The sequence below is a fragment of the Salvia hispanica genome, chromosome 5 (genome assembly GCF_023119035.1).
Source record: "Salvia hispanica cultivar TCC Black 2014 chromosome 5, UniMelb_Shisp_WGS_1.0, whole genome shotgun sequence".
NCBI classification, from domain to species: domain Eukaryota; kingdom Viridiplantae; phylum Streptophyta; class Magnoliopsida; order Lamiales; family Lamiaceae; genus Salvia; species Salvia hispanica.
Genome location: NC_062969.1, coordinates 9986455 through 10012923, shown reverse-complemented (window position 1 = coordinate 10012923; position 26469 = coordinate 9986455). Strand labels below are relative to the sequence as shown.

Sequence of the window (26469 nt, the reverse complement as noted above, 5' to 3'; positions counted from 1 at the left end):
TATACAACAAATAAAATAAAGTGAAATGTGGCTAAAAAAAGTGTCCACTATTGCTGCGGAACTTTTTTTTGTAGCCGTGGACAAATAAAAAGTGGCTATGGACGAAAAACGTAAAAGTGTCCAGCCAAAGTGTCCACCCTATCGTGGATGCTCTAAGGCTAGCCACAAATAGATAACGTAAAAAGTATTCGCCCCAACGACGTCGTATTGGTACTGACGAATTGGGGAAGTTCAAGTTAACTAACCATAAACCTCCACCACCAAAACCCTACTCTTCCACCATCAAACCCGACAGAGATATGGAAGACCCGTCACCCGATACGTTAAACGGCGTCGTCTCCACTGATGCCCCGCCGACGCTGCCGCATTGTCAACTGACCGCCGCGGAGCTGGTGGCTAAATCCATAGCTCCAGTCAAGAGAGAATTCCTCCGTCCGCCTCCCGCTAGAAACTGCGACAAGACCGCCGATAATAATTCCGACGATAAAGAAGCACCGCAAGCCGCCGCCCCAGCTCCAATACTCAAGGACAAGAAATCCAAGCGCCAAATGAAACGTGACCGCCGTCAGGTCAGTTAATCACTCGGTTATATGAAACGAAATTGCTTCAATTTGTTTGGTTCAAACTAAGTTTGCTGGAGATGTAGGAGCAAAAATCTGCGTTGCATATATGCCCTACGGTAGCCAAGAGCGGGAATGTTAGTTCGTGCGTGTATGGTGAGAACTGCCGCTTCAGCCATGATTTGGAAGCATTCAAATCTCAGGTGGATTGATGAATCTGTATTGAGCTAATATCGATTTTGATTATGTGTGCGTAGTAATTGGAGTAGATTTTATTGCTGTGAATGCAGAAACCTGCTGATTTGGAAGGTGTTTGCCCTTTCCTGAGCAACGCGGGGCCGTGCCCTTACGGTCTGGCATGTAGATTTGGTGGCACACATAAGGTTGATAATGGCGAAGTTTCCACCACTGCTAATGTAGATAAGAAAAACAGTGAAATGAATGTATTGACCAAGGATGTTCAGAGGCTTTTGTGGAAAAATAGGATGAAATTTCCCAAGGCAGATGCTGCGCTCAAGCTTCTTGGCCTTCAGGTGAGGAAAATACTTTATTGCTTTGAATGAATGTGGAGGTTTAGTTTCACTATGTTTGAATAGGGGTTGATTTTGAAATTTTGGTGGCAGGTGCAGGGAAAAAAGGCAAAGCCCAGTGGCAATGACAATGATGATGAAACCAATGGTTCTAATGTAAATGGAAATGGTTGTTGCAGAGAAGATTCTGCAGAAGTTTTGGAAGAAGATATTGTCGACAAGGCCGACGTGGCTGATGAGGTTAGGAGGTCGAAGAAGACAAAATGCTCAACTGATGAAGCTTGTGATGCACTAACTGATGGTGGTTAGTCACAGAATGATTTATGCTGCCCCCTATTTTATGTGTTGTGATTCAGATGTTTTAGTTTATTTGGTTTGCTGTGGTAGGGGTGAATATCCACGAGAAAGATGTGGGCGAGAGCTGCAAGCAGAGTGAACGTGAAAGCGTTGTCGAAAACATAGTTGAAGACAATGATAAATGCCTAAAGTTACACCCACGGGAAAAGAAAATAATTGACTTCAGGGATAAGCTTTATCTTGCTCCGCTGACTACAGTTGGAAATCTGCCGTTTCGCCGGGTTTGCAAGGGTCTGGGTGTTGATATTACATGTGGCGAGATGGCAATGTGCACCAGTCTTTTACAGGTTGGTCATAGTTTTGTTTCAGTTCTGATAAGCTAATTTGTTTCTATCATAGGAGAATTTCATCAATGTTGCAGAATCTTAATCCACTTACATTATATGAGGCTCCTTTTAAATCCACTTCTGATAAGCTAATTTGTTCCTATCAGGGTGTTACTTTTAGTGTGGGATATATTTTATGTGCTGTGCTATACAGAACTTGATCACACATGATATCCTTTGGTTCTATCCTACATGTTTCTCTTAAAATTTATTCTTCTTGTAAGTATTCATAGCTTGGATTCTTGTAAAACTACTTGAAATTCGTTCTGCTTATTGTTTGATCTAATTCTCAGTATATAAAAGTTCTGTTGTTGTTGTGAGATACATTATTATGATGCATTATTGACAGTGGGGTGTACTCATGCACACCTGATGAAGTTGATACTCATTTTGACAGTGTGATTTTGGAAATTGTACAGGGCCAAGCTTCAGAATGGGCTTTACTGAGGCGGCATTCTTCAGAGGATTTCTTTGGTGTTCAGATCTGTGGGGCGTTTCCAGATACTGTTGCTAGAACTGTCGAACTTATAGATGATAATTGCACACTGGATTTCATCGATATTAACATGGGATGTCCAATTGATATTGTTGTCAACAAGGGTGCTGGATCTGCCCTCCTCACGAAACCAATGCGAATGAAAAGTGTGGTAGAGGCTTCCTCTAAAGCAGTCTCTACACCACTGACTCTCAAGGTACTTGCAATACTGGTCTCATAGATTTATTTCATTTAATATAGATTGGAGGAATCAAGCATATAAGTATAACACTGATTACACAGTTATCTCTATGGTAACATCTGCATCTCCAGGTTCGGACGGGTTATTTTGAGGGTAAGAATCGTATTGACTCTCTGATAGCAGACATGGGAAACTGGGGAACCACTGCAGTAACAGTACATGGTCGGACACGGCAACAGCGCTACTACAAGCTTGCTGATTGGGAATATATATACCAGTGTGCACGAGCAGCCCCTTCTAATCTGCAAGTCCTTGGAAACGGTGATGTTTACTCATATTTGGACTGGAACGCTCACAAGTCTGACTGTCCTGAGCTGTCAACATGTATGATTGCTCGAGGAGCACTGGTTAAGGTTTGCAGTGAGCTTTTCTTTTATTATCCCCACAATCTAAGATCTCAGCATCATATGTTTCAGCATCTTATGCTTATATTTTGTTTAATTGTTCTCAATGATGCCTCCCTATATCTACAGCCTTGGATATTCACCGAAATCAAGGAACAGAGGCACTGGGACATTACATCCGGAGAGCGGCTCAACATTTTGAAGGATTATGTACGTTTCGGCCTTGAACATTGGGGTTCTGACTCAAAAGGTACGTGCAAATGGGGCTGTAAACGAGCCAAGCCAAATACTGACTCCATTGGACCAGTATCTCAGACTTGTTACCATTTTCTCAATAATGCCACAAAATTTCAACAAAACTTGGAGATGTTATTCAAGAATAGGTTTGAATTAACATCCTTGGCGTTGAAATGGCAGGAGTGGAGACAACGAGGCATTTCTTGCTGGAGTGGCTGGGCTACACTTGCAGATATATTCCGGTCGGTCTCTTAGATGTTATCCCCCCAAAGATAAACTGGCGGGCACCATCATATTTCGGACGTGATGATCTTGAGACATTAATGGGCTCCGACTCAGCTGCTGACTGGGTACGTTATTTCAACCCAGCTTAATCTTCTTCTAACTCCAAAATTTGAGTGAGTCATATCAAGATTCGGATCAAAACACGAATTTGGATGTGAATGATAGGGTTTTTTGATGGATTATAACTTGTAAGCAACATTTATTGTGCAGATTAGGTTAACGGAGATGTTGCTTGGCAAGGTGCCTCCTGGCTTCACTTTTGCTCCCAAACACAAATCCAATGCGTATGATAAAGCAGAAAATGGTTAACACGAGCTGAGCTCCCTAGACACTGAATTGCTTCAGTTTCTTCTCTTGTTGTCTACTGTTTTTATAGTAATTGGTTTTCTCTCATGTTGTGAACTGTTGAATTAAATACAACTTAAAATATTGTTTTATAGTAAAACAAGTGTTTTTTTAAATAATCACATTTATTAATTCTGTAAGTTGCCCCTGAATAAATGAAGTTGCTTTTCGCATATTCCCATATCCAAAAATTAATTAAATCAAAACATGATCTAAACAAAATATCAAATGGAGTATTAAAAAATAGTAGTACTAAAAAAGAAGGAAAAAAACAGTTAATAAGTATTGTTCGTTCGTGACGAATTGAAGGATTATGATTTCTAATCCGTATTCTAGGAATTGAAGACCTCCTTTTTCCACTCCAATTTCGATACATCCACTCCGGCCCCCTTTCTACTCTCCTTTAACCAGCCGTCATCCACGCTGCCGCTCAGTCCATCGTCGACGAAATCCCCAACTCTCTTCACCTTTCCCGTCGGATGCACCGGATAATTGCCGGAGAAGCACGCGTAGCAGTACGACGGCGCATCGCCTCCCATCTGCTTCTGCAATTTCTCCATCGGTAGAAACGCCAGTGAGTCCGATCCGATGAACTGCCTGATCTCCTCCACGTCCATCCTATTCGAGATCAGTTCCTCGGAGCTCGGCGTGTCGACGCCGTAATAGCACGAAGCGATGATCGGAGGGCTGGCGATCCTCATGTGCACCTCCTTCGCCCCCGACTCCTTCAGCAATCTCACGATTTTAGAGGAGGTGGTGCCTCTCACGATCGAATCATCCACCACCACCACACGCTTTCCCTCTAGCACTGCTCTCACTGGCGAGAGCTTCAATTTCACACCGAAATCCCTAATTTTCTGCGACGGCTCGATGAACGTCCGGCCGACGTAGTGCGACCTGATCAGCCCTTGCTGGAACGGAACTCCAGCCTTCTCCGCGTATCCGAGCGCCGCCACGACGCCGGAATCAGGCACCGCGATCACGACGTCACAATCGACAGGCGCTTCCGTCGCCAGGATCTCGCCGAAAGCGCGGCGCGATTCGTACACTGATCGGCCGAATACGACAGAATTGGGGAGCGCGAAGTAGATGTGCTCGAAGATGCACGATTTCGGCTGCGGATGCGGCATCAGGCAGAGCGACTGTACGCCGTCCTTATCCACGACGACAACCTCGCCGGGGAAGACCTCTCTCTCGTAAGTCGCGTCGATCAGGTCAAGCGCGCACGTTTCGGAGGCGAAAACCACCGCGCCGTTGCTCCGCCGCCCCATGACCAGCGGCCGGAAGCCGTATGGATCGCGCACCGCCACCAATTTATCCTCCGTCACAAACACCATCGAGTAAGCTCCCTCCAGCTTCTCGCAGGCATCCACAATCCTCAGAAAAAACGGCCTCGCCTTCGAAGTCGCAATTAGGTGTAGAACGGCCTCTGTATCCGAGCTCGTGTTGAAAATTGAGCCGTTCTCCTCCAGCTGCGCTCGCAGTGATTGGTAATTCACCAAATTGCCATTGTGTGCCACGCCGACGGAGCCGTATCTATAGCCGGCGACGAACGGCTGGACGTTTTTTAGCATCGAGGAGCCAGCTGTCGAGTATCTGACGTGGCCTATCGCCATGTCGCCAGGAAGTTTATCCAGTTTCGATTGATTAAAAACCTCTGAGACGAGACCGACGCCGGTGAGGGATTGGAGAACGCCGTTGTTAACAGCGACGATTCCGGCGCCCTCCTGACCACGGTGCTGGAGCGCGTGCAGGGCCAAGTAGGAGAGGCGGGAGGCCTCCGGGTCGCCGTAGATTCCAACCACGCCGCACTCTTCCCGCGGCTTATCGTCGTCATCTGCGTCGAGAAACGGTACGTTTTCTGAACTTTTGTGGGTTGAGATTATATCTGCAATTGGATTCTTGGAGTGGGTGATGTGGAGGGGTTTCTGGTTGGTTTTGAGGAAGAGCGGAGTGGAGCATGGTGAGAGGCGGGTGGGGGAGGGGGTTGGGAAGGCGGAGTAGGACCGCGTGGCGGCGGAAGCTGCGGTGGCGGCCATGAGAGGAGCGCAGGAGATTGGGAGGGGCTATGCTGAATAGCCAACTGTGGTGGAATAGGTTTAGGGGATTTTATTCAGTCGATTTTTGTTTTATAATTGTATTATTATAAAAAATACCACGATTTTTCTCACCGAAAAAAGATTACTTATTTTTAGGTTCAAGATAATCTTCTTGATTCTGAAAGTTTAAATTGAATCCACTTTGACAAATGTATAGGTATGTATTTTGTGTCGATTTTTGTTTTATAAATATATTCTACTATTATTTTTAATAATATTATTTTAGAAAATACCAAGATTTTTCTCACCGAAAAAATATTTTCTTATTTTTAGGCTCGGAATATTTAAATATTTTGTAATTATCTTAGTCTAGGTAAGATAATCTTCTTGATTCTGAGAGTTTAAAGGGAATGAAAAAGATTTGCGTATTTTAGGCTAAAAATATTTAAATTACCAATAATATTTTGTAATCATCTCAGTCTACATAAAGATTATATTCATTCTATTAGTTTAACAATTTTAACAGGATGTATATACATAATACTTTACATTATATTTTGTGTTTTTGTTTCCTTATATCGTTTTTTATAATTTAATTTTGGTTCGTCCGTTTTTTTTTCCTATTTTGTTTTGTTCTGTTCCTCCCCTTTTGTTTTGAATTTTTTCTCTTGAGCACATTCAATGAATCAGATAATTTCTTTTAAATTTATTTATACCATCTTTGTTTTGGTATATTGTTAAAAGAAGTTACAAATATAATGCTCATTTTTTTGGTCTAATAGATACTAATATAAAATCACAGGGCTTGTTTATCTCATATTTTTGAGTATATTATATTGTTAAAATTTAAAAGGAATATCACTCTTGCCTTAAAAAGGACTACATAGCTTGAATAAATAAAATTTGTAAAATACTACTAGTATATTTTTCATAGTACTAATATTTTATTAATCTACAAATTTGTAATGTAACCCCAATTTAGTGGGTGATTAAGAAAAGTATTAGTAGTAACTTTTAATTTTGGGTTTTTTTCCTTCTGTTGATGAAGAACTTAGTTGTTCTTGTTCTGGGTGATTAAGAAAAGTATTAGTAGTAACTTTTAATTTTGGTTTTTTTTCCTTCTGTTGATGAAGAACTTAGTTGTTCTTGTTCTGTTCAATATGGCAGAATCAATACTTTGATGTGTTTCATATCTTTGTTTTTGACAATGATAAAATGAATCAGATTCATTTGACGTGTTTCATATGTGTGGTTTTGACAATGATGAAATCCAATTAAATTTATTGAATCGTTTTTAGCTTTGGAATCGATGACTCTGAGATTTATCGTACTCCCTCCGTCCCAAGATAAGTGACCTAATTCTTTTGGGGCACGAGATTTAAGGAATGGTATTTAAATAAGTTAAAGTGGAGAGAGTAAAGTACGAGAAAGGGAAAAGTAGAGGAGAGAAGAGAGAATAAAGTAAGTGGAGAATAAAGTAAGAGAGATGACTTTTTGCTAAAAATGGAAATAGGTCACTTATAGTGGGACACCCCAAAAAGGAATACAAGTCACTTATCTTGGGACGGAGGGAGTAATTAAAGTTGCAGGAGTAACTTTTTTTTTTTATTTTTTTTATTTTTTGCAACAGAAAACGACATATTCAGCATTATGCAGTAAAGAATGTATAACAAAAATCTTATAGTACATAATATTCCATTCCAATATTTTTTGTGTTTTTTAGTGGTGAGATGATTACTTCAAATTGTAGTCCATATTCTTGTGCTTTTAGCGGAATTCAAAAGGAATGAGAAAAGTAGAATTCAACATTATAATTTTGCCACGCTTAAGACTTGAGTGGAATCTGTTTGATTTTGAGCTGAGGTTTTTGTGGGCTCAATGCTTATAGATAAAGCATAAGCATTATTCATCTTATACGACTTGACCAAATGCCCTAAATTCCATGAATAAAAAAGGGTGGAACACGATTTTTGAAATTTAATTAATCAAAAAGTGCATCCCTAATATCCTATCCATCCGAAATTCCTAACCATCGATATCAGTCAAATCTTGTCGGGGGCTTACTTATACTCTATTTTCTAAATCAAGTCTCCATTGCAATTTTTTTTACTTTTCGATTATTTAATACTACCTCCGGAAAAATAACGTTATTTTTCAAGTTTGGAGTACCCATTATTATTATTAGTCTCCATTTATTTATTGTAATTTTTTTACAGGTTGTAGTGAGTTTAATTTTTCATTAACATTACTTCAACAAAAAATTTTCATCCACTATAAAAAAAATATTTATGAACGAAGGTAGTACTAATAATTAGGGATTAAAAAAGTAAAATTATCCAGTTCCCCCTTAAATATGGTTTTCACAGCAACGAACCATACTTGGAGTCTGTAAACATTGCATGATGCACGTTTACATATCACAAAAATTAGTGTCACTATAATTTTATGGATAAAGATTTAATTTTATTTGAGATGTTTTTAACTATCGACCAATTTTTGTCACTGAAATAATTCCTAACTGAAAAGAATAATAAATAGAGATTAGTATAAAATAATTAAATTTTATAATGCCGAAACAACTACTAACAAATAATTGAAGAATAATAAATTATTAAATACCTAAATATATAAAAATTGATTGCTCAATATATCGACGAGTATGGGAGATTTTGTATTACTATAAATTATAAATAAGAGTTTAGTTTTACATCTAAATTTATCTCATCCATGATTTCTTATTTGAATTAATCTTGGTTCCATGAAAATATAATTGTTCGTTATACACTTCTAAATCTAATTTAATAAATAATTCAACTAACTTGTAACAATACTACGGAACAGTGAAAGAATTCCATACACAAGTTTATTTGTATTTTTATTGAGTTTAGTGATAATAATGGTATCTGAATCTAAATAAATTTAATTAGTAGTCTTAAGTTATTATCTACTCTCCACTAATACATTACAGAGTATTAGTATAAGCAACACCGGGGTATGATCAATTGCTAACTTTTTTTAAGTTGCTAACTTGTTAACTCATCAACGCAGTGTATTAAAAATGTCAACACGATGACATTAAAATGTCAATACATAATTTTGTTGAACTTCAATATAATGTGTTGATATTATGTGTTGACATTTTAATGTCACCGTATTGACATTTTTAATACACAACATTGATGAGCTAGCAGAGTTAGTAATTTAAATAGTTAGCAATATAGCGCACCCCTTCAGCACCATTTCAAAATATACGAGAATATAATTGATTTTTGGAATAATGTAACATAATTAAAATGGGGTTTTGCAATTATACTACTATATTTCTTGACGGATGGAGTATTTCATATTGTCATTACCTGATTTTAATATTCTTTCAGAAAAAAAAATGAACTAGCATAGTTTGGGACTTTGGGATATTAAAAGTATCAACGGTTCATATAGTTTAAAGGTGCTAAATTCAAAATGGAGGGAGGTGGAAGGGTAATTTATAGCCTCATTATCAAGGCTAAGATTAATATGTGACATAGTAAAATAGTAAAAAAAATTTAAAACCTATTAAAAGAATAAAATAATAATAATCTGTATTTTGTAATTAATGGAACTACTCTTAATGGTCTATAAGAAAAATTAAATGGTAAGTGACTGCATTTCAATTTGATGGAACTGCTCTTGAAGATCAAGAGGACAAAAATAAGACTAAATAGTAAAATTGGGGCGAAAGCGAAAAAATACATCAGATCAACTGATCAAGTAAGAGCATCCCCATCCGTGCTCTTAGCTGAGAGCACGGAAATGGATCCGGATCTACTTTTACTCCTTGTCTTTAGCTAAGAGCACAACACTCATATCCGTGCTTTTAGCTAAGGACAAGTTCAAGGGTCCCACCATTCTATTTTTCAATTTAAATACTCCAATTATTAAAAACATTTCTACCTTATAAAAATACATTAAAAAATAAAAATTACATAATTAAAATCCTAAAAAATAAAAATTACATAATTAAAATACTAAAAAAATAAAAATACATAATTAAAATCCTAGAAAATAAAAATTACACACGTGGAAGACTAGTCCTCTAACCCCAATTGCCTCTTGAGACCCCGGATCATTTGCTCATGTGTTGCAAGTTGCTCCGGAGTCATCTTAGACGTATCGTTCAAATAGAGTTGATCCAAGAGGGTCCAACGTGTTGTTCGGGGGGTGGAGGAGGCACAAAGGGAGCCGGAGCGGGGACGGGGGCGGCTGGAGTCGGGGCGCGACGGCGGGTGGTCGTCGCCTTCTTCCTTCCTTGCGGTCGGCGGGAACTGCGGGCCAACGTCGGGGCTACCCAAGTTAGTTCCGGCAAGCTGGGTAGCCACATCATCGAGGCGTCGTCGGATAGGGCTACCGACCTCGACCGTTTGCTAGAGGAGCTGGAGGAGGATGCTACTATGCCGCCCCTATACTTCGGATGTAGGCGCCCCTCCTGCCAACAATTGAGGTACTTGAACGCTTTGAACTCCATGCGTTGGTAGGTCGCCAAGGCGGCAGTGATGATGTCGAGCTCGCTCGTGCCGCTCCCCGCCGACCGCTCTTCCTGGAGGTAATACCCCTGGAACTTACCGATTGCCTCGTTGCATCCGAAGAGGCAATTGCGCACCATACTATCATTGCGATAGATGGTTCTCCCCGGCCGGGTTTCATTGTAGAGGCGAGTGATGCGCCACCAATATGTATCCCCGGTTTGGTTCGTGCCGACGTCCGGATCTTCGGAGACTGCCAAGTATGCTTTGAACATCGCCATCATCTCACCAGGAGTGTATGGGGTGCGGGTGCCACGAACAGGAGGAGGGTAGGAGGTAGGAACGTAGGAGTAGGAGTAGGAGTAGAGCTACTGCTCCCTCCCGATCCGGGTTCGGGTGCCCACCCGAACCCGGGCATTTAGGTCGTGCACCGGGTAAGGACGGTAGCCACCGGAGCTTGCGAACCTTGGGTTTGAGGAGGGGCCGTAAATTGCGTTTTCGGACTAAATCCGGCCTCGGAGTCGAACCAATCGTGTGGTTCCAACCGCGATTGCCGGAGGGGTAAACGCCGGAGCCGGACATTGTGTAGTGTGGTGAGAATTTAGATGAGGGAGTATGAGGAAAAAAGATGAGAGAATGTAGATGATGGTAGAACAGATGAGAATGTGATTTTTTTGTATTGAAGTGGGGGTATATATAGATGAAAATGTGAATTTTGGGGGAAAAAATTGAAAAATAAATTAAAAGTGGGAAGAAAATGGATATATTTTTTTGGGAAGTGGAAAAATATTTTTTTAATTAATTTCGCATTTAAAAAAAAAAATTAAATAAGCCAACGGCTATGCCGTTGGCGAATAAGGCGACACCACGTGTGCTGCTCAGCGGCACAGACGTGCTCTTAGCTAAAAGTAGCGCCATGCCGCTGGCACGAACGGACGAGCAGCGGCTCTTCACCGCTGCGGATGCTCTAAAGTCATTGTCCATAGCCTTTATTGATAGGAGTACTAATCACTTTACAAGTATCACCAAAATTCATTACATTAAGTCATTAACCAAAACCATATTTTTAGTTCACTCAAATAATATTTCTTCTTCTTCTTCTTCAGTAGGGAGTTATGGTAAATTCCACAGACTTTCCTGCGGATAATTCGTTTGACCAAACCATATAATCAAACATACCACAGTCTGATTAAATTTAGAAAGCTATAAGGAAATCAATCTAGCAATAAAATATGATAGAAGACGATAGAGATGAGAAATTGAGAATCCCACTTGCAAGATTATGATGGTGAGATGGCAGTTGATAGGGGCCAAGGAAATTGGGTAACGAACATATGGATATATGGAATCATGAATATCCCACACCCATTCTGTTACCATCTATGAATCTCCAATTTCATGCCTAAACTCAACCTTAATCCACATATTTTCTTTGATATTCAAAATTTGTCATTTGATTTAGGGTACTTTTTTATCTAAAAAATATCGTATATAGACTTTGTTTGTTTTGAGTATTTGTAATATCGGGATGCAAATTTAGTAGTTTGAATTTATGAAATGTGAAGGCTTAACGATTTAATTATTTTTTCTAAAAGACGATGATTATGTTTACTAAATTTATCATAATAAATCAGCAATAAAATGGGCCTAAAAGTAAGAATGGTTTAGAGAAATAGTGAATGAGCCTGATTTTTTACGAGAGATAATACGGCCCATATTAAATGGGCCGGATATTAAATGGGCCTGATTTTGAAGAGAGAGATTTCAGCCCAAAAAATGCGGTGAACGTGGATCGAACACGTGACCTTCAGATCTTCAGTCTGACGCTCTCCCAACTGAGCTATCCCCGCAATTGACATACTTGTTTCATCCAATATTTCTTAATTTTACTGTAATATTTTGAGTTTGTTGTAATATACTCCTAGATTTACTGTATTACTTCGGTTGAATAAGTAAGTGAGAAGTATTCTATTTTTATTTCGTAAAATAATAACTATGTGTGTGTTCAATAACGAAAATAATATTAAATTAAAGTTGATATTGAGAGTTAACATCATGTGAATTAAACAAGGGTATGGTAAAAGTAGAATAGTACAATAAGTAACTACAACACTATATAATACTCTCTCCGTCCCACTTTAGCAGTCCCATTGACTTTTCTGCCCTCTTTTTATAAAAATGATAAAAAAAATAGTTAAAGAAGAGAAATGGTAAATTAAGAGAGAGTAATATAGAGAAGAGTCTTATCTACATTATTGTCTCTCTTACTTTACCATTTCTCCACTTTAACTATTTTTTATCATTTTTACAAAAAGAGAACAGAAAAGTCAAAAGTGGGACGGATGGAGTAATAATAGTAGCAAAATTGGTCGATACATGATGGATGGATAAAGATAATAATTTTACATACACTCATAAAAAATTGTCATGGTTTCCATTTAGGACGTTTCACTTAAATTAGTCTCTATATCTTATTTTATAAATTTTGCATCGAAACTCGCATCATTTGCTATTAAACTTTCTTTTTTGGACGGGGTAGTACCATTTACTATATTTATATTAAGACATTGAGATCTTTAACATACAATCATAAGAAAAATTACCGTCATAGTTTATGCTTATCTTCTAGGCATGCGAGAAGCTTTTGTTACAAAATATAACAATTCGGAAGCAAAATATAGAATTTACAGTATCATTTAAACTTACGTTATATAGATTAATGCTTTTGTGCCAATTAATATCAATTTTTATGGAAATTGACCTCATATGTCATCTACCCAGGGCTTTGGTTATTTTGAGTATTTGTAAATTCGGGATAAAAATTCACTGTGTAGAATATTCAAATGTGAAGGTTTAACGAAATTATTTTTCCTCTAAATAAATCATAATTTAATAGTATTGGAGCAGCTGAACAAATATTCGTATTTCTAGAAAAGAATTTCAAGTTTAAAGGAAAATAAACAATTAACAATGGATATTGTTAATTGCCTAAACTATTTACTGGTTCTATGAGAAACATGTTGGTCTAGCAAAACCATTTAAGGGTTTCAATTGATCCTTACCTGAGAATTATATGGCCTTCCTTTTTCAAAATTGATAATGTCTCCTATCCCCTTTTCAATAAAAAAAACCACCCTCTTGTATCAAAAAGGCTTCATGAGCATGAGATCATATTCCATTGGAAAATGGAAAGTTAGACACAATTGATAGTATTTTTTTTTAGAAATGGGATGTTGTTACTAATTCATGATCTAGTATGTACAAAATGAAAACTTCATTCTCAATTCTATGTGAATTTTTATAAAAGCCTTTTATTTGCTTCTTTTCGATAAAATATTGATTTTCCCAAAATGTATCCTAATTTTTGGCCTAAGAATACTCTGAATCATAAAACTATAATGAAATATAGGATAAACCAACATTTATCAAATTTGAACAAGAGTCGATAGAAATGGTTTGAAAGACTCTATAAGACAAAGATGGACTATCAAGAACGTAGAGGAGGTAGGACGGGCAATTGGTTAGATCTAGTATGCATCCTACATGGTCGGTAGTTGCAGTTGGCGGCTCTCCCTAGGTCAAGGAAGAATGTGCATTCTTTTCTAAATCCACCGGGGCTTCTTAGCCCATATTTTAACATAGTAAGTTTTTTAGATCTCTTTTTTGCATTTTGAAAATCAGAGAGTAAATTAGTAATTATTCTTATGGCATAAAAGGAAAAAAGATGAATCATATCACCCAAAACTACCGAGGGCCTTCAGTTTCACTTATTTAGGATCGATGAGAAAACAATTACACGCAATTGGATAATTGCTAGTTATCTATACTTATTCACCATAGTTAACAAACAAGATAGCTAACCCCAAACTTAATCTTCATGCCATTCAACAACGCTAAAGAAATTGAGGAAGAAAGCTATTTATCACGACAGAAAATATCAATAATCCAAGATCATAACAGAATATAGCAATCTAGAGTCTGGCAGTTTGGTTCACAAAAGGAGCTTATTGATGATAGTGCACACAGAAAACAACGTACAGCTTGCCAAATACACGAAGTTTATGTAATAGGTATGGGGAAGAAGACCGGAAGAGAGATTAATAGCATGATAATTTTTTTAGTGTTGACTCGGCATGTTGTAGTTGTGGCATATGGAACGGCGCTACCTTTTTTACACGAGCCAGCATCAACCCGTTCTCATTATTATGTGGGAGCCGCTATCGGTGTCAACAATTTCACTGATTTCCCCAACCTTCAAACTGAATGTGACATCTTCAAAAGGTTTCTGCATCTGACCTCGGCCAAAGGGACCTACAAAGAGCATATGGCACGGGTTATAGTTATGGTAATGTTATACAACATCGTCAAAGGACTCACATCCTTCAAGGAACATGTCATATTAGTAGTAACTGAAAGCTGGATGAGCCAAAGAAGTTGACAGAGTATCGCAGTTCAAGATAAGAGAATTATTAACAATAAGAAATGGCTGCAGCAACCAAAATAACATATCACCAATCATAATGGCTGAGAAGAGGTCAACCTTCATTTCTTTCATTACAGAGATGAAACAGCTTCATATTGCTTCGTTGTTGATAACCACACGATCAATTACTAAGCTACAAAGACGATAATAATTTTTCCCACCCCAGCAAAGGTTCATAGCACAATATTAAGCTTGTTCGAAACAAAGCACTCAGCAAAGCAACTTTAAAAAATCGAAGAGGGTGAAAAGGATAAGCATATAGGTTTTGGGCAGCTTAGAAACACCTAGATTGTAGCAGGGAGAATGAGACCTCACAAAAGATAGCATATCTCATATGTTCAAACCCCGAATAAGAAACAAGCTGGATAGAATGCATAACTAGGAGTACATTACAAGGAAACAAGCATCTTCAAATTGAGATTATTCATACAGATAAATAACATTTACTATCACAAACAATAGGCGAAGTGAAGATGAAAGGTGAAAGAAGAAGAAAGTAAGCAAGGAGGAACAAAGAAAGATGAAGAAAGGAAGCAAGGCAGAACAAAGAAAGAAGAAGCGGTTACTACAGTTTGTGAGCGATTATGTTAGCTGGATCAGTTGAGAGCAGTTGCGGTGGTAACTACTCAAGCAGGAAGGATAAACAGCTTAGCTTATCTGTGTAAAATTTGTAAATGTATATTTTAATATCTTTGCATTCTGAGAGTTGGATGGCATTTGTAGAACTCCGACGGGTTCACAAGTGAAGTATATCTTGTTCCTGTATCCTTGTTTACATCAATATTTTGCAAGTATTTTCTTATCTACATCGTTCAGTTCCAGTCAATAACATAACATGACATCATGCAAGTATTTCTTATCTTCATCATTCAATTCTAGTCCATAACATAACATAAGAAAATCATATAATCCAGGATCAAGAACATCCTAGGCTCCTAGCACACGAGTCCAGCCGCCCACTAGAGCAATTTTGAACTTACAGAAAACAACCTATAGTTGATAAACTCCACAAAATTACTCTGAACTTTATATCGTTAATGGCTCTGCAAAATACTTTCCTATAATTGCAAATCTAAAACTCCTTTAATTTGAAAAGATGCAATACGTTTAATATACTCTCTATGTAAGAGCATCGTAATGATTATATACGGTATTGCAATAACCTGAAAATGAATAGTAAGACTTGGCTGAAGCGCAAACAATTTATTAGTCAAATTAACAAATGAGATTTGAAATGTAAATTAGCTAGACAATTATCCTGAACTTCACAATCCACAATAATCTTCAAAATCACAAAATCCAAACCATTACTGCAAACAATTGTCAAATTGTACGGTATCTCACAATCAATTCAGCGAATTTCCTCAAACAATACCTAATTTGAACCTCAAAGGCCGCAGTAGTGAAAATTCTGATTAAATCCAAATATACCATTCGAACAATTGAAATAGAACAAAATCAAATTTCGTACCGAGATCGCCGCCACGCTTGGCGGAGCTGCAGTCAGAAAGGCGGGATGCAACATCATCGAATCTGGTTTTTCCGGCGATGATATCGTCTCGGATGGTCTTAAGCTGAGCGACGGCGGTGTCTCTTTTGGTAGCGGAGATGCGGCGGCCATCGGGGTCACTCCAGGAGGACTTCCGGCGCGATCCTTCGTGCTTTATCAGTATGTGCGATGCGCGAACCTGCTCGCTCGATGACATCTCCGGCGGATTACGCGGTGGTGGCGATCGATATGAGAATGAGAGAGAGAGTGTGTGTGGATGGATCGATAGTGGAACAGTGAAAGCTTTAGGCTTTTAAGCTTTAGTGGTTTATGAAATTATTGTAAAGCTCGCGTGCAATTGAAGCGGCGTCGTATCTTTTCTTTTATCGCACATTTACAAAATCAATGTCCTACTCCTGTATTTCACTAAGAAATGTTAAAAAAAGTGTGTAAAAAAAATAGTGGAATGAATGTATATTAATTTTAAATAAAATATGAGTGCAATGAATTAGTGAAAGGTGAAACTCTATTATTATGGTAAAAATGAGTCGGGATTTCAATTTGCCGATGGACTAAAATAAGAAAAAGAAAAAGAGACTTTTATTCGCGAATAGAGGGAGTAATTACTAATGACAGTAAATTATAAATTATGAAAATTACAAATTACATAAGCCTAAAAACAGTCAAAAGTTAAATTTTCAAATTTCTGAAAAGTTACATTTCGCTCACATTTGTTCGACTTTAATTCCGTGGGATGTGGGTGGTTCATTTGTTGAAGGATTTGCATAATGCAATCAAAAAATTATCGGATGAGTTGAAAAGTAGTACTAGTAGTTAATGGAATGTGGTGGGTACTGGGTAACGAGTACAAAGATAAATTAGTGAGTGATAAATTAGTGAGCATACGAGAAATACCAAATACTAAGTCTGTCTATCGTGTAGCATCCAAATACCAAGCCCTACGAGAGAGGATTCTAAAGTATGAACTCCTCTAGAATATTTATTTAGTGGAGTATTTTCGAGGCATTTATTTTTGGTATGAAATTTAAAATATAACTATTTTATCCGTCACATAATAGATAACACACTTGGTACGAGATTTTATGATATAGTATGTTGTTTTTTGTATGCGAAGAATGTTATATCAATGTGAGATAGATTTTTTTCAAAAGAGAATATGTGATATTCCCTCCGTCTGCGAATAGGAGTCATGTTTTTCCATTTTAGTTCGTTTGCAAATAGGAGTTCCGGTTCACTTTTACCATAAATGGTACACTAGGGTTCCACCTCAACCTAACTCATTCCACTCACATTTTATTTAAAACTAATATATACAAGCGGGACCCTTATTCCACTAACTTTTTTCTACCCATTTTTCTTAACATTTCTTAAAACCCGTGCTGCCAATGAATGTGACTCCTAATGGCGACGGAGGGAGTAGTATTTAATAAATTAAGTGAAGAAATTAAACTAATAGAGAATAAAGTAGTAGAAAACTGATGAGATAAGGGTTTAGGGTTTAGTACTATTTTTTGTCAAAATGAAATAAATAAACTCTAATGAATGATACTCCTATGTGACTCAACTAAAAAAAATAAAGAGCTACTACTAGTATATTTTTAATTTAAAACATGGCTGGAAGTCAACAAATAGGAAATTCTCACAAATGTTTAAGTTCATTGCTTAAATTTAAAATTCATGAAAAATGGAGTGTGTCAAATTTAACTATGAAAAAAAGTGTATTACGTGTGAAATAACTCGTCCAAGGCCCAATAGGCCCATATACAAATGACAATAACAATAGAAATAGGGATACACCGAGGAAGAGGATAACTGAAAATTCGAGCTGAATTTGTTCTCGAGTTTCCTCTCTTACTTTGATAAATTTGGCAACAATGGCGCCGCTTCCTGGACCCTACTCCGGCAAGAGCTCTCTCGCAATGGTAATTTTCATTTTTTTCTTTGATCTATTATCAGTCACGCCTGTAATCTATAAATTTAATTGAGGTTTTATCTGAATTTGGAATTCCACAGGTGGCTAGGGTTTCTGCTTTTTCCTTTGGACTTGTCTACGGCAGTTTAAAACTCAAGGTTCTTAAGGTATTTTGTCGTTCGTCTCCTTCATAAATTCTTTCAATTTCGTTTGGCTCACAGCGATGACTGGAGATTTTGATTTATATGCTTGTTTCGAAAGATGTTTTGGTACTTTGATTTGCTTGGTTGCGTTTCGTGGCGATTTTATATGTTATTATTGGTTTATAATTATGATCTGCTTGATGCAGGGTTTGCCTTGACTTTATTCAGATCTACATTTTTTTTTTGACTTTTTTGTAACTCGGTCTTCTTTGGATTGCTTGATCTGTGAATGTTTTGCAATTATTACTGAACTTGGACTTGTGATTGGATAGTTTGAAGAATAGACATGGTAGAGTTCAAATTGCCATTCAGATTAAGCATGAGAAATGAATTAAGTTTGCTTATGTTGGATTTAATTTAATTTTATGAAGATAGGTGGTGATTTATTTTGGCGACGATGACTAGAAATGAAATGTTGTGCTTTTGCTGAGTCTTTTCTTGTAGAAGTTCTGACCACTTCTATATTAGCTCACAAGAGTTTTTTGTAAGGTAACTTGCTCTAAAATGCTATGTGTGACCACTCATTTCCTTGCAATCGGAACATCTATTTAGTATTTAGCCATTGCCTATCCAGTGCATCTTGTATGAACATGAATTGTGGCATTGTGTTCAATAGGAGAAACAATGTCTTTAGTGCTTGGTTGAAAATGGCTGTGTGCACATAGACGGGTTAGGTATGTTTAAGAAGTGTCAAATTTATGCTATGAATTGTCATTTAATCATAGTGTTTTTATATGGATAGTTGGGTGCATTTGTATTTAAAATTATGGAATTCTTTGTGCTCTTGATGCATGAGTATAGTTTCCAGCTTCTTTAGGTTTGCTGCTGATTTTCCACCACCTATCCCCAAAACTAATCTGCTGCTTCTACGTTATAACTAAACTCTCACATAAATACCGGTGCACCCATCTACATCTGTAGTATCTTCTTACTCTAAGGATCCTCCAGCCTAATAGCAATACATATTTAATGCAATGAAATAGTAGACTCTGCTTATATTGCTCTTATACGGTGATCTCTCATATGGATTTTCTGGCTACCTGCATTATTTTGCCGCTACCTGCTTCGTCGATCATTGAGCCCCTCGAAGACTCACAGCTACTACTTTTTTTTATGTTTTCACCAGATTCAGGCCAAGTCTCATAAAAAGGCTGAAGCTAAAGCTCATCACTAGAGGATTATATTTTACTTTTTTTCCGGAATGAAAATAAGTCATGAGAAAAAGCAGTTTTTCATTATGGCCTGATGTGCAGGACCATAAACCTCTACTTGAATTGGTCAGTTGGCATACAATGGTTTGAGCAGTATTTACATTAATCTCTTTGTTTTGGATATATGCTCTGTGCTCAAGTTTCCTTGAAATTCGGTTGATCACTATTTTAACACGATTAACAGGTTTTGCTTCGGTCTTTCTTTTGATAATTTTTTTTTTCATGCGTATTTTATGTGCAAACCTAAAATCTGCGATTGGAAAATATGATTATTTTATATTTCAACTATCTTGAACCATCAAATAGGCTGGTGTTAAAATGACAATCCCTCCTGTGTTAAAATGACAATCCCTCCTAAAGTGACACTGTGACACCACTTATACATTAATATTATAAATGTTACACAACAATATTACAAACACTACACAATAATCTATAGATTGTTGTATATTGTGTCGGATATTGCTGGACAAGAAAAATTGTTGTATAAAGAATAACAAATTGCTGGCCGTTTTTTTCAGATTGTTTTGCCACGTGTGGCAGCTTACTATTCGTCCGCGTGTACAAATGATTGGCTAGGAATGGTGGTATGATGTTATTTTAAGGGGTGGTGGCACCCTAGCACGCTCCTATCAAACAATCTTAAGGGTTTTCTGAACTATTTAATGCCAGAGAACGATAAGCTGGTAAAGCAAGATTGAAAATTATGAAAACTTAACCTCAAAATATGATCGAACAATTAGTATCATTTTAACTGAATGGTTATTTATCACGGATTTATTATTTAATCACGATCATTCAACTAAATGATTATTTGCCTCTTCAAAGAACGATTGATTAAATAGAAATTGATTAGTTTTTACCTTTTAAAAGAAGTGTACAAAATAGAAAATAAAACACATAAAGAAATTATACTTTGTATTTTCTACTTTAAGGTTCTTTTTACGCATCTATTACAACAAAATTGAACCAAACACGAAGATCTTAAATGAGGAAATAAATTACATTTCCAAGCCAGATTCTAGACAACCAAATGAGCCCTGAAAAGCAAACAAACAAAACAAACTTATGACTCATTATAAGCAAGCTATCTCAACATGATTTTCATACTGCAAATTCGAACTCAATAATGGTTAGTTCAATATAGTGGAGTGAACTAACCAGCTACGAAGGAATTCTCTGCCTATATTGTAGACTCCATTGTTTTTTTCATGTGTCGGATAAACTACTTCACATAAATAATGCCCTCGTCATCAATGTCATCGCCCTCCCACTCCACATCATTATCCTTCCTACCTGCAAACTCTTCGCGATCATCATCTTCATCAATAGTTCCCTTTTTCTCATTCTCATCCTTCAGTTTATCTAATATAGCAATAACCTGCCAATGGAAAACACTGAACAGTTAAGAATTCATAGATGAGAAAAGAAAAGTCTGACATTCAACAGAGCAATAGATGAGATCCACCATTGCATGGTTCACATGTACTAGTATATAATAAGTACCTCAGAAACAATCATGTTCATATGTACTTAATAAACTGAAGTTGAAGCCACATTTTAATTTCATTCTATGCAAGTCAGCATGTATAATTATTTCAGTAACTCATTCAAGACACCACCATTGTGTTTACGATTTCCATTTTGCAAAGCCATAGGTGATAAGTTAAGGACGACATAGTTGGATGCCTTTGACAAAGGTATTTTGGTTACAGATCAAGCCATGTCATGCCGAACATACCAACATCAAAAGTATATATATGTAAGAGTGGTACACGTCAATTATGAGGAATTAAATGAACACACGATGCAGTAATGTTTCATCATGAGAGTACACATGTAATTGGTAGTTAAAAACCACTGAAAATCTTACCCTGCTTCCACGTTCTAGAGACTCATCTTCTAGGAACCGGACCTCAGGGGTAAGCCGCAACTTCATACGCTTGCCCAACTCACTGCGGACATATTTTGCTTTTGCCTTCAATCCTGCTAGAGCAACTTCTTTTCCCCTTTCATCTCCAAAAACGGATACATATACTTTAACAACCTAAACGGGATGAAAATGATATGCCTTAAACATTTTAAAATAAAGATCACACAGCGGCGACTCGAGATACACTGATACTAGTCTAAATAGACAAACTTAACACTCTGAGTTAGGTTTGAGATCAAGACTAGCAAGCTAGGGACCTCCTCAAGGTGAAACAACAGGAAACATAGTGCTAGAAAAGTATAAATATACAGCAATAATCCTGTGTTTTCATATGGTGCAACACATTTTTCAAGATCAGACAGCTCAATTGTTGATCAGCATGCAAAATGATGGAGACATTTCACAATTTAATTACTCACAAAACCTATAATGCATGTGTGCTTTGAGCCCTAGCTCATGTGTATATCAAATTCATAGCTATCAAAGACCACAACTTCTTAGCGATTTTGCTTTGAGCATCAAAGTTGATTTATTTCCTTTGTTTAGACGATGTAAGTTCGAGCTATTTGTATGATACTCTTAGCTCGAAAACAACAGAAATTAACCCGGTTTTTAACCTAAAACCGCACATAAATTAGAATCAACAAAAGGAAACACATCATGATTTGCATATACTAGTATAATGTGATAGCAGAAAACTCCTCGCTATGTCTCCACAAATCCAATTTTACAGCTAAACTGCTAAAGAAGCACTAATACAACTCGCCTCAGTAGTGGTAAATCAACCAAATCAAACCAATTTACCTGCAAATCAGCAGAAACTTCGACATCACTGATCGTCGTCAGCGACGAAAGATATCTATCCGCCCCCAAAGCAGCTTCCGGCAACACCGCGTATTGCAAAACCTTATCGGTAAGCAACATATCAGAGATCTCTCTCCTAATCTGCTTCGCCACCATTTTCACTCTCCTAGGGTTCGCCATGCACACAATTGTGATCTTTCCGCATCTACCTCCACCGCTACAGCTGGCGGTGGAAACCAGCCGGCGCGGCGGGGGACGGCGGAGACCGACGTAGGCGACCGGGCAAGACGACGGCGTCGAATGTGATGCTGGATTTGGTAGAGAGATTGTGGAAGGTTGAGCTAGAAGGTGCGGCATTTGAGAGTATTGTCGATGAGAGAGATTTGGGAGGGAAGAAAACCAGAAATTCCCGGATAATGTCTCTCGCCGTTGAGCTTATTTTGGGGAATACGAATTTGGGAAGAGCTAACCGTTGGGCTTCATTTATGGGCTTTTGGCCCAAACAAAATATGTCCAACCGTTTCTTTTATATAAAAGGTAGTACTATAATTTAAATGTTTATCCCATTTGTATTCTTCAATATCTCCAAAAGCTTTGAAAATTAAAATATTATTGTAATGTATATATACAGGATTTAATATAACTATGATTTGTGATTATATTGGATTGTGATCCAACACAATCGGGTCACTAGAGCATCTACAAGGAAATGACTCTCCACAAACGGGGAATTAGATCGTCCTCTTCTACTAAAAAATTGGTAAATTATCAAATAGTATCAACCTTTGATCAAATTTGCTAATTTAACCTAATTCTCCAACCTATTTGTATCATAGGTGTTTAATAGTAGTATGTTAATGTCAAGTTTAAACTAGAACGGTATTTAATATGTTAACGTCAAGTTAAAATTAGATAGTAGGTTGAAAATTTTATTATTCAACAATTCACCCTTGAAATAGTGTAGTAGTACTATATTATTCAACAATTAACCCTTGAAATAGTGCAAGTTTTACTAAGTTTGTATCATCATAATCTTATAAAACAGTAGTAGGAGTATTATATTAAAAACAAAAGGTGAGGTTGCAATATGAAGGCTTTCGATATTAAAATATGTACGTATGAAGCAAAGCGGTGCAATAATTGGGCATTATTAGCATTTAATAATATTAATTTCAGCTGCGCAACGGCATCACATGACTTGATTTAATAATTAATATGCAAATTATATATTGTAAAAGAACGTGCCTGACTGCCTGAAATTCAATAAGTTTGAAAACCGTAACGTTCAAAGACGCTAATGTTGGTCTATAACAATATTTTTTGGGTTCCACTATTTTTTATTCATCTGTATAAGTATATTTTATAAATCTAGTTGGAGTAGTTGCTTGGTGTGAGAACGTAGATCTAGATAACTATTTTCAGTTATTTGATCACGAAAATTTTTAATGGATGCATACATCTTGGTCAATGTTTCGAATTTCAAGAGGAATAAAAATTTCATTTTATTCGTAATGTTGTTAATCTCAACGTGATTTGTCATTAATGAATTTATGCGATTAGATACTTTAATGATCCTGTTAAATTATGAATGTTAAAAGCGACGCATAATAATTTTCTATTTCAAATGAAGTCAAGTAGTATAAATTAGCACAATTTGTTTCGAACTTTCGATTTAATATTACTCTTTTAAAGATAGTAAGCGACGTACAACGAAAGCATACCACATTAATTTTTATTGTTACTTAATAAACAGAAAATTAATGATTGAACGGTAGCATAAATAAACCACCGCAATAACTATTTTATTTGTTAGCTACAATGATAAGATATTTCAGAGAGGCTCTCCACGTGAGTAACACATGGTTCTAATTCAAATTACTCATGTTATAGAGGTTGACAAGTTAAAATTTTGATTAATCAAATTAATAATCTCATAATCTCATTTGTATACCTTCAAAGTGTTTGTTCAAATAGACTAATGAGTTTATAATCAACGAATACAGGCTAAAAATCCACCAAAAAGACGTCGTTGTATCGATTTTTAAAAACGAAACTTAATATGTGTTGTTATGTAGAAATTTTATACTCCCTCCGTCCGTCCCATTGAAGATTACTCACTTTCCTTTTTGGTATGTCCCAATCAAGATGGCCCATTACTTAAAATGGAAACACCTTTATCTCTACTTTATTCCCTCTTTCTTACTTTACTCTCTCCTCTTAACACACAAAATATAACTGCATAAAATCTCGTGCCGCCCAAGAAAGGGGTCATCTTCCTTGGGACAGAGGGAGTACATTACCAAATTTAATTGGTAGAGTGAGGAGTTTATGTTAAAGAGAAAAGATAGTATAGTCTAATCGGTTCGTTATTCCGAAAACTAATTGATATCCTATTATGGATTATTAGAGCATCCTCACCCGTTCTCATAGCTAAGAGCACGGAAGTGGATCCGGACCCACTTTTACTCCTTGTCCTTAGAGCATCTCCGGTGGCGGACTTCCCGCAAAAACCTTCTGCCACGTCACTAGGACTTCCACTAGGACTTCCCATCCCACTGCACAATCTAGGACTTCCACTAGGACTTCCCGCAATAAAATAAATTCACAATTACTCAATTTACGGAATTAAAATTTACGGAATTAAAATGTCGACACGGAATACGGAAAAATTCGAATACTTCATTAAAAAAATTACATAATACTTAAAAAAACATAATTAAGTTAAAAATTACATAATCATAAAAAGTCGAGAAATACAACCCTCGGCTCTCACTCCTCCTCGTCCCCGTCGCCCGTGCCGCTGCCGCTACCACCTCCGACGTCCCCGCCCCCAATCTCGACGCCATAATCATCAATGGGTGGCATTCCTAAATCGCGCCGACATGCGTCGATCACATCCTTGCACATCCTTTTGTACGCAGGATCGTGCGTGCTATACCACCTATGCATGTTTTGACTCAGGGTCTTCGTTAGGCTGTGCGTGGGCGAGACGGTCGTACTCATCTGGGGCTTCAGGGGCCTCCGATTCGACCTCGAAGGACCCGCTGCGGCTGCCGCTTCCCCTCGCCATCCGCTGCGCAGCCTTTTTGCCCCATCGGGCGACGACGACGGCGAGAGTCTGATCTTCGCGGAGCTCGTGCGAACCAGCACTGCTGCTGTACTCACCGGAAGAGTTGATCTTCGTCCGCTTCCAGCCCGAGTCGACACCCGCACAAAACTTTTGCGAACCCTTGACCACGAGAAAGGCCTCCCATTGGTTAAACTCTTTGAACTTCAATTCTTTGTCGGGGTACTGGGACAAGGCTCGGTTCTTCACATCCACCTCAGACATGCCGCTGGTTGCCATGCGCAGGTTGTTTTGGTAGAGGCCGGCAAAACGACTGAGCTTAGGCCTCAACCGATCCCACTGTTTCCGGCATTGCTTGGGACTGTGAGGCTTCGCCCCAGCCGGTTTGTGTGTGAGTTAGGCGTCACTAATGCGATGCCACAATCGGTCAATATACTGGTTCGCCCGACATAGGGATACTCAACTACACCGACCAAGGACTTCGCAAGCGCGGTGTTTTCCCACACGGTCCAGATCGACCTCTTCTCCCGCTTCTCCTTACCCTCCTCCTCCTCCTCTGCCCCCGTTTGTGAGGAAGAGCTCGCGGCTTTCCCATTGCCCTTGCCCCTACCCCCGCCCCTGGCCTTGCCCTTGCATTTGCCCCCGCCCCTTGCAGCAGGCTGCGCCTCATCGGGAGTCTCACGGATCGGCGATACCCCCAACTCCTCAAAAGAGAAAGTTTCGATGCCGGCGGCGTACTGAGTCTCTGGAACAGTACTAGGGGAATCATCGGACAACAAATCTATATATGGGCGATAGACAGATTCCCTAGGTGTATGAGGGCTCCTGTGCTGCATCGTCCCACCCATCCCCGCCATATTTGGCGTCATACTCCCCATCCCCGAGGCCCCGGGCATCATCCCACCCAACCCCGCCATATTTGGCGTCATACCGCCCATCCCCGCTGCCCCGGGCATCATCCCACCCATCTGACTCATCCAATTGTACATATTGTAGAACATTTGGGGAGTAATCCCCGCCATCCCCGCCATCCCTGCCATTTGGGGATTCATCCCCGCCATTTGGGGATTCATCCCCGCATTAA

The 26469-nt window shown here is 38.1% G+C and overlaps 5 protein-coding genes and 1 non-coding gene across 8 annotated transcripts; 2 read left to right on the top strand and 4 right to left on the bottom strand.

Annotated features, from left to right (window-relative positions):
* The first annotated feature begins 247 nt into the window (after positions 1–247).
* LOC125186705 (tRNA-dihydrouridine(47) synthase [NAD(P)(+)]-like) lies at positions 248–3856 on the top strand. 2 transcript variants are annotated; one of them, XM_048083134.1, is made up of 10 exons: positions 248–569; positions 647–763; positions 851–1093; positions 1190–1394; positions 1478–1734; positions 2193–2465; positions 2582–2863; positions 2984–3104; positions 3272–3441; positions 3587–3856. In XM_048083134.1, exons 1-10 carry the CDS (start codon positions 300–302, stop codon positions 3683–3685), a joined length of 2037 nt encoding a protein of 678 aa, XP_047939091.1. In that variant the 5' UTR covers positions 248–299; the 3' UTR covers positions 3686–3856. The 2 variants fall into 2 exon arrangements, with proteins under 2 accessions (XP_047939091.1, XP_047939090.1); XM_048083133.1 differs by having other exon boundaries at positions 249–569; positions 1184–1394.
* Positions 3857–3950: 94 nt separating this feature from the next.
* LOC125186706 (amidophosphoribosyltransferase, chloroplastic-like) lies at positions 3951–5884 on the bottom strand. The gene has a single exon (XM_048083135.1). It carries the CDS (start codon positions 5758–5760, stop codon positions 4054–4056), a length of 1707 nt encoding a protein of 568 aa, XP_047939092.1. The 5' UTR covers positions 5761–5884; the 3' UTR covers positions 3951–4053.
* A 6155-nt stretch (positions 5885–12039) lies between these two features.
* On the bottom strand, positions 12040–12112 carry TRNAF-GAA. The gene has a single exon. It is a non-coding gene; the product is annotated as a tRNA-Phe (tRNA).
* Positions 12113–14164: 2052 nt separating this feature from the next.
* Positions 14165–16549, bottom strand: LOC125191269 (peptidyl-prolyl cis-trans isomerase Pin1-like). Its single transcript, XM_048088785.1, has 2 exons — positions 16217–16549; positions 14165–14573 (listed from the first exon to the last, which is right to left on the bottom strand). Exons 1-2 carry the CDS (start codon positions 16449–16451, stop codon positions 14449–14451), a joined length of 360 nt encoding a protein of 119 aa, XP_047944742.1. The 5' UTR covers positions 16452–16549; the 3' UTR covers positions 14165–14448.
* A 1467-nt stretch (positions 16550–18016) lies between these two features.
* LOC125187232 lies at positions 18017–19775 on the top strand. The gene is made up of 3 exons (XM_048083782.1): positions 18017–18177; positions 18269–18334; positions 19497–19775. Exons 1-3 carry the CDS (start codon positions 18130–18132, stop codon positions 19542–19544), a joined length of 162 nt encoding a protein of 53 aa, XP_047939739.1. The 5' UTR covers positions 18017–18129; the 3' UTR covers positions 19545–19775.
* A 707-nt stretch (positions 19776–20482) lies between these two features.
* On the bottom strand, positions 20483–22757 carry LOC125186754 (probable ribosome-binding factor A, chloroplastic). Of its 2 annotated transcripts, XR_007170497.1 has the most exons (4): positions 22319–22757; positions 21455–21628; positions 20743–20962; positions 20483–20621 (listed from the first exon to the last, which is right to left on the bottom strand). XR_007170497.1 is itself a non-coding variant. In XM_048083201.1 (3 exons), exons 1-3 carry the CDS (start codon positions 22673–22675, stop codon positions 20807–20809), a joined length of 687 nt encoding a protein of 228 aa, XP_047939158.1. In that variant the 5' UTR covers positions 22676–22757; the 3' UTR covers positions 20483–20806. The 2 variants fall into 2 exon arrangements, 1 of the variants encoding a protein (XP_047939158.1); XM_048083201.1 differs by having other exon boundaries at positions 20483–20962.
* Between the last annotated feature and the right edge of the window lie 3712 nt (positions 22758–26469).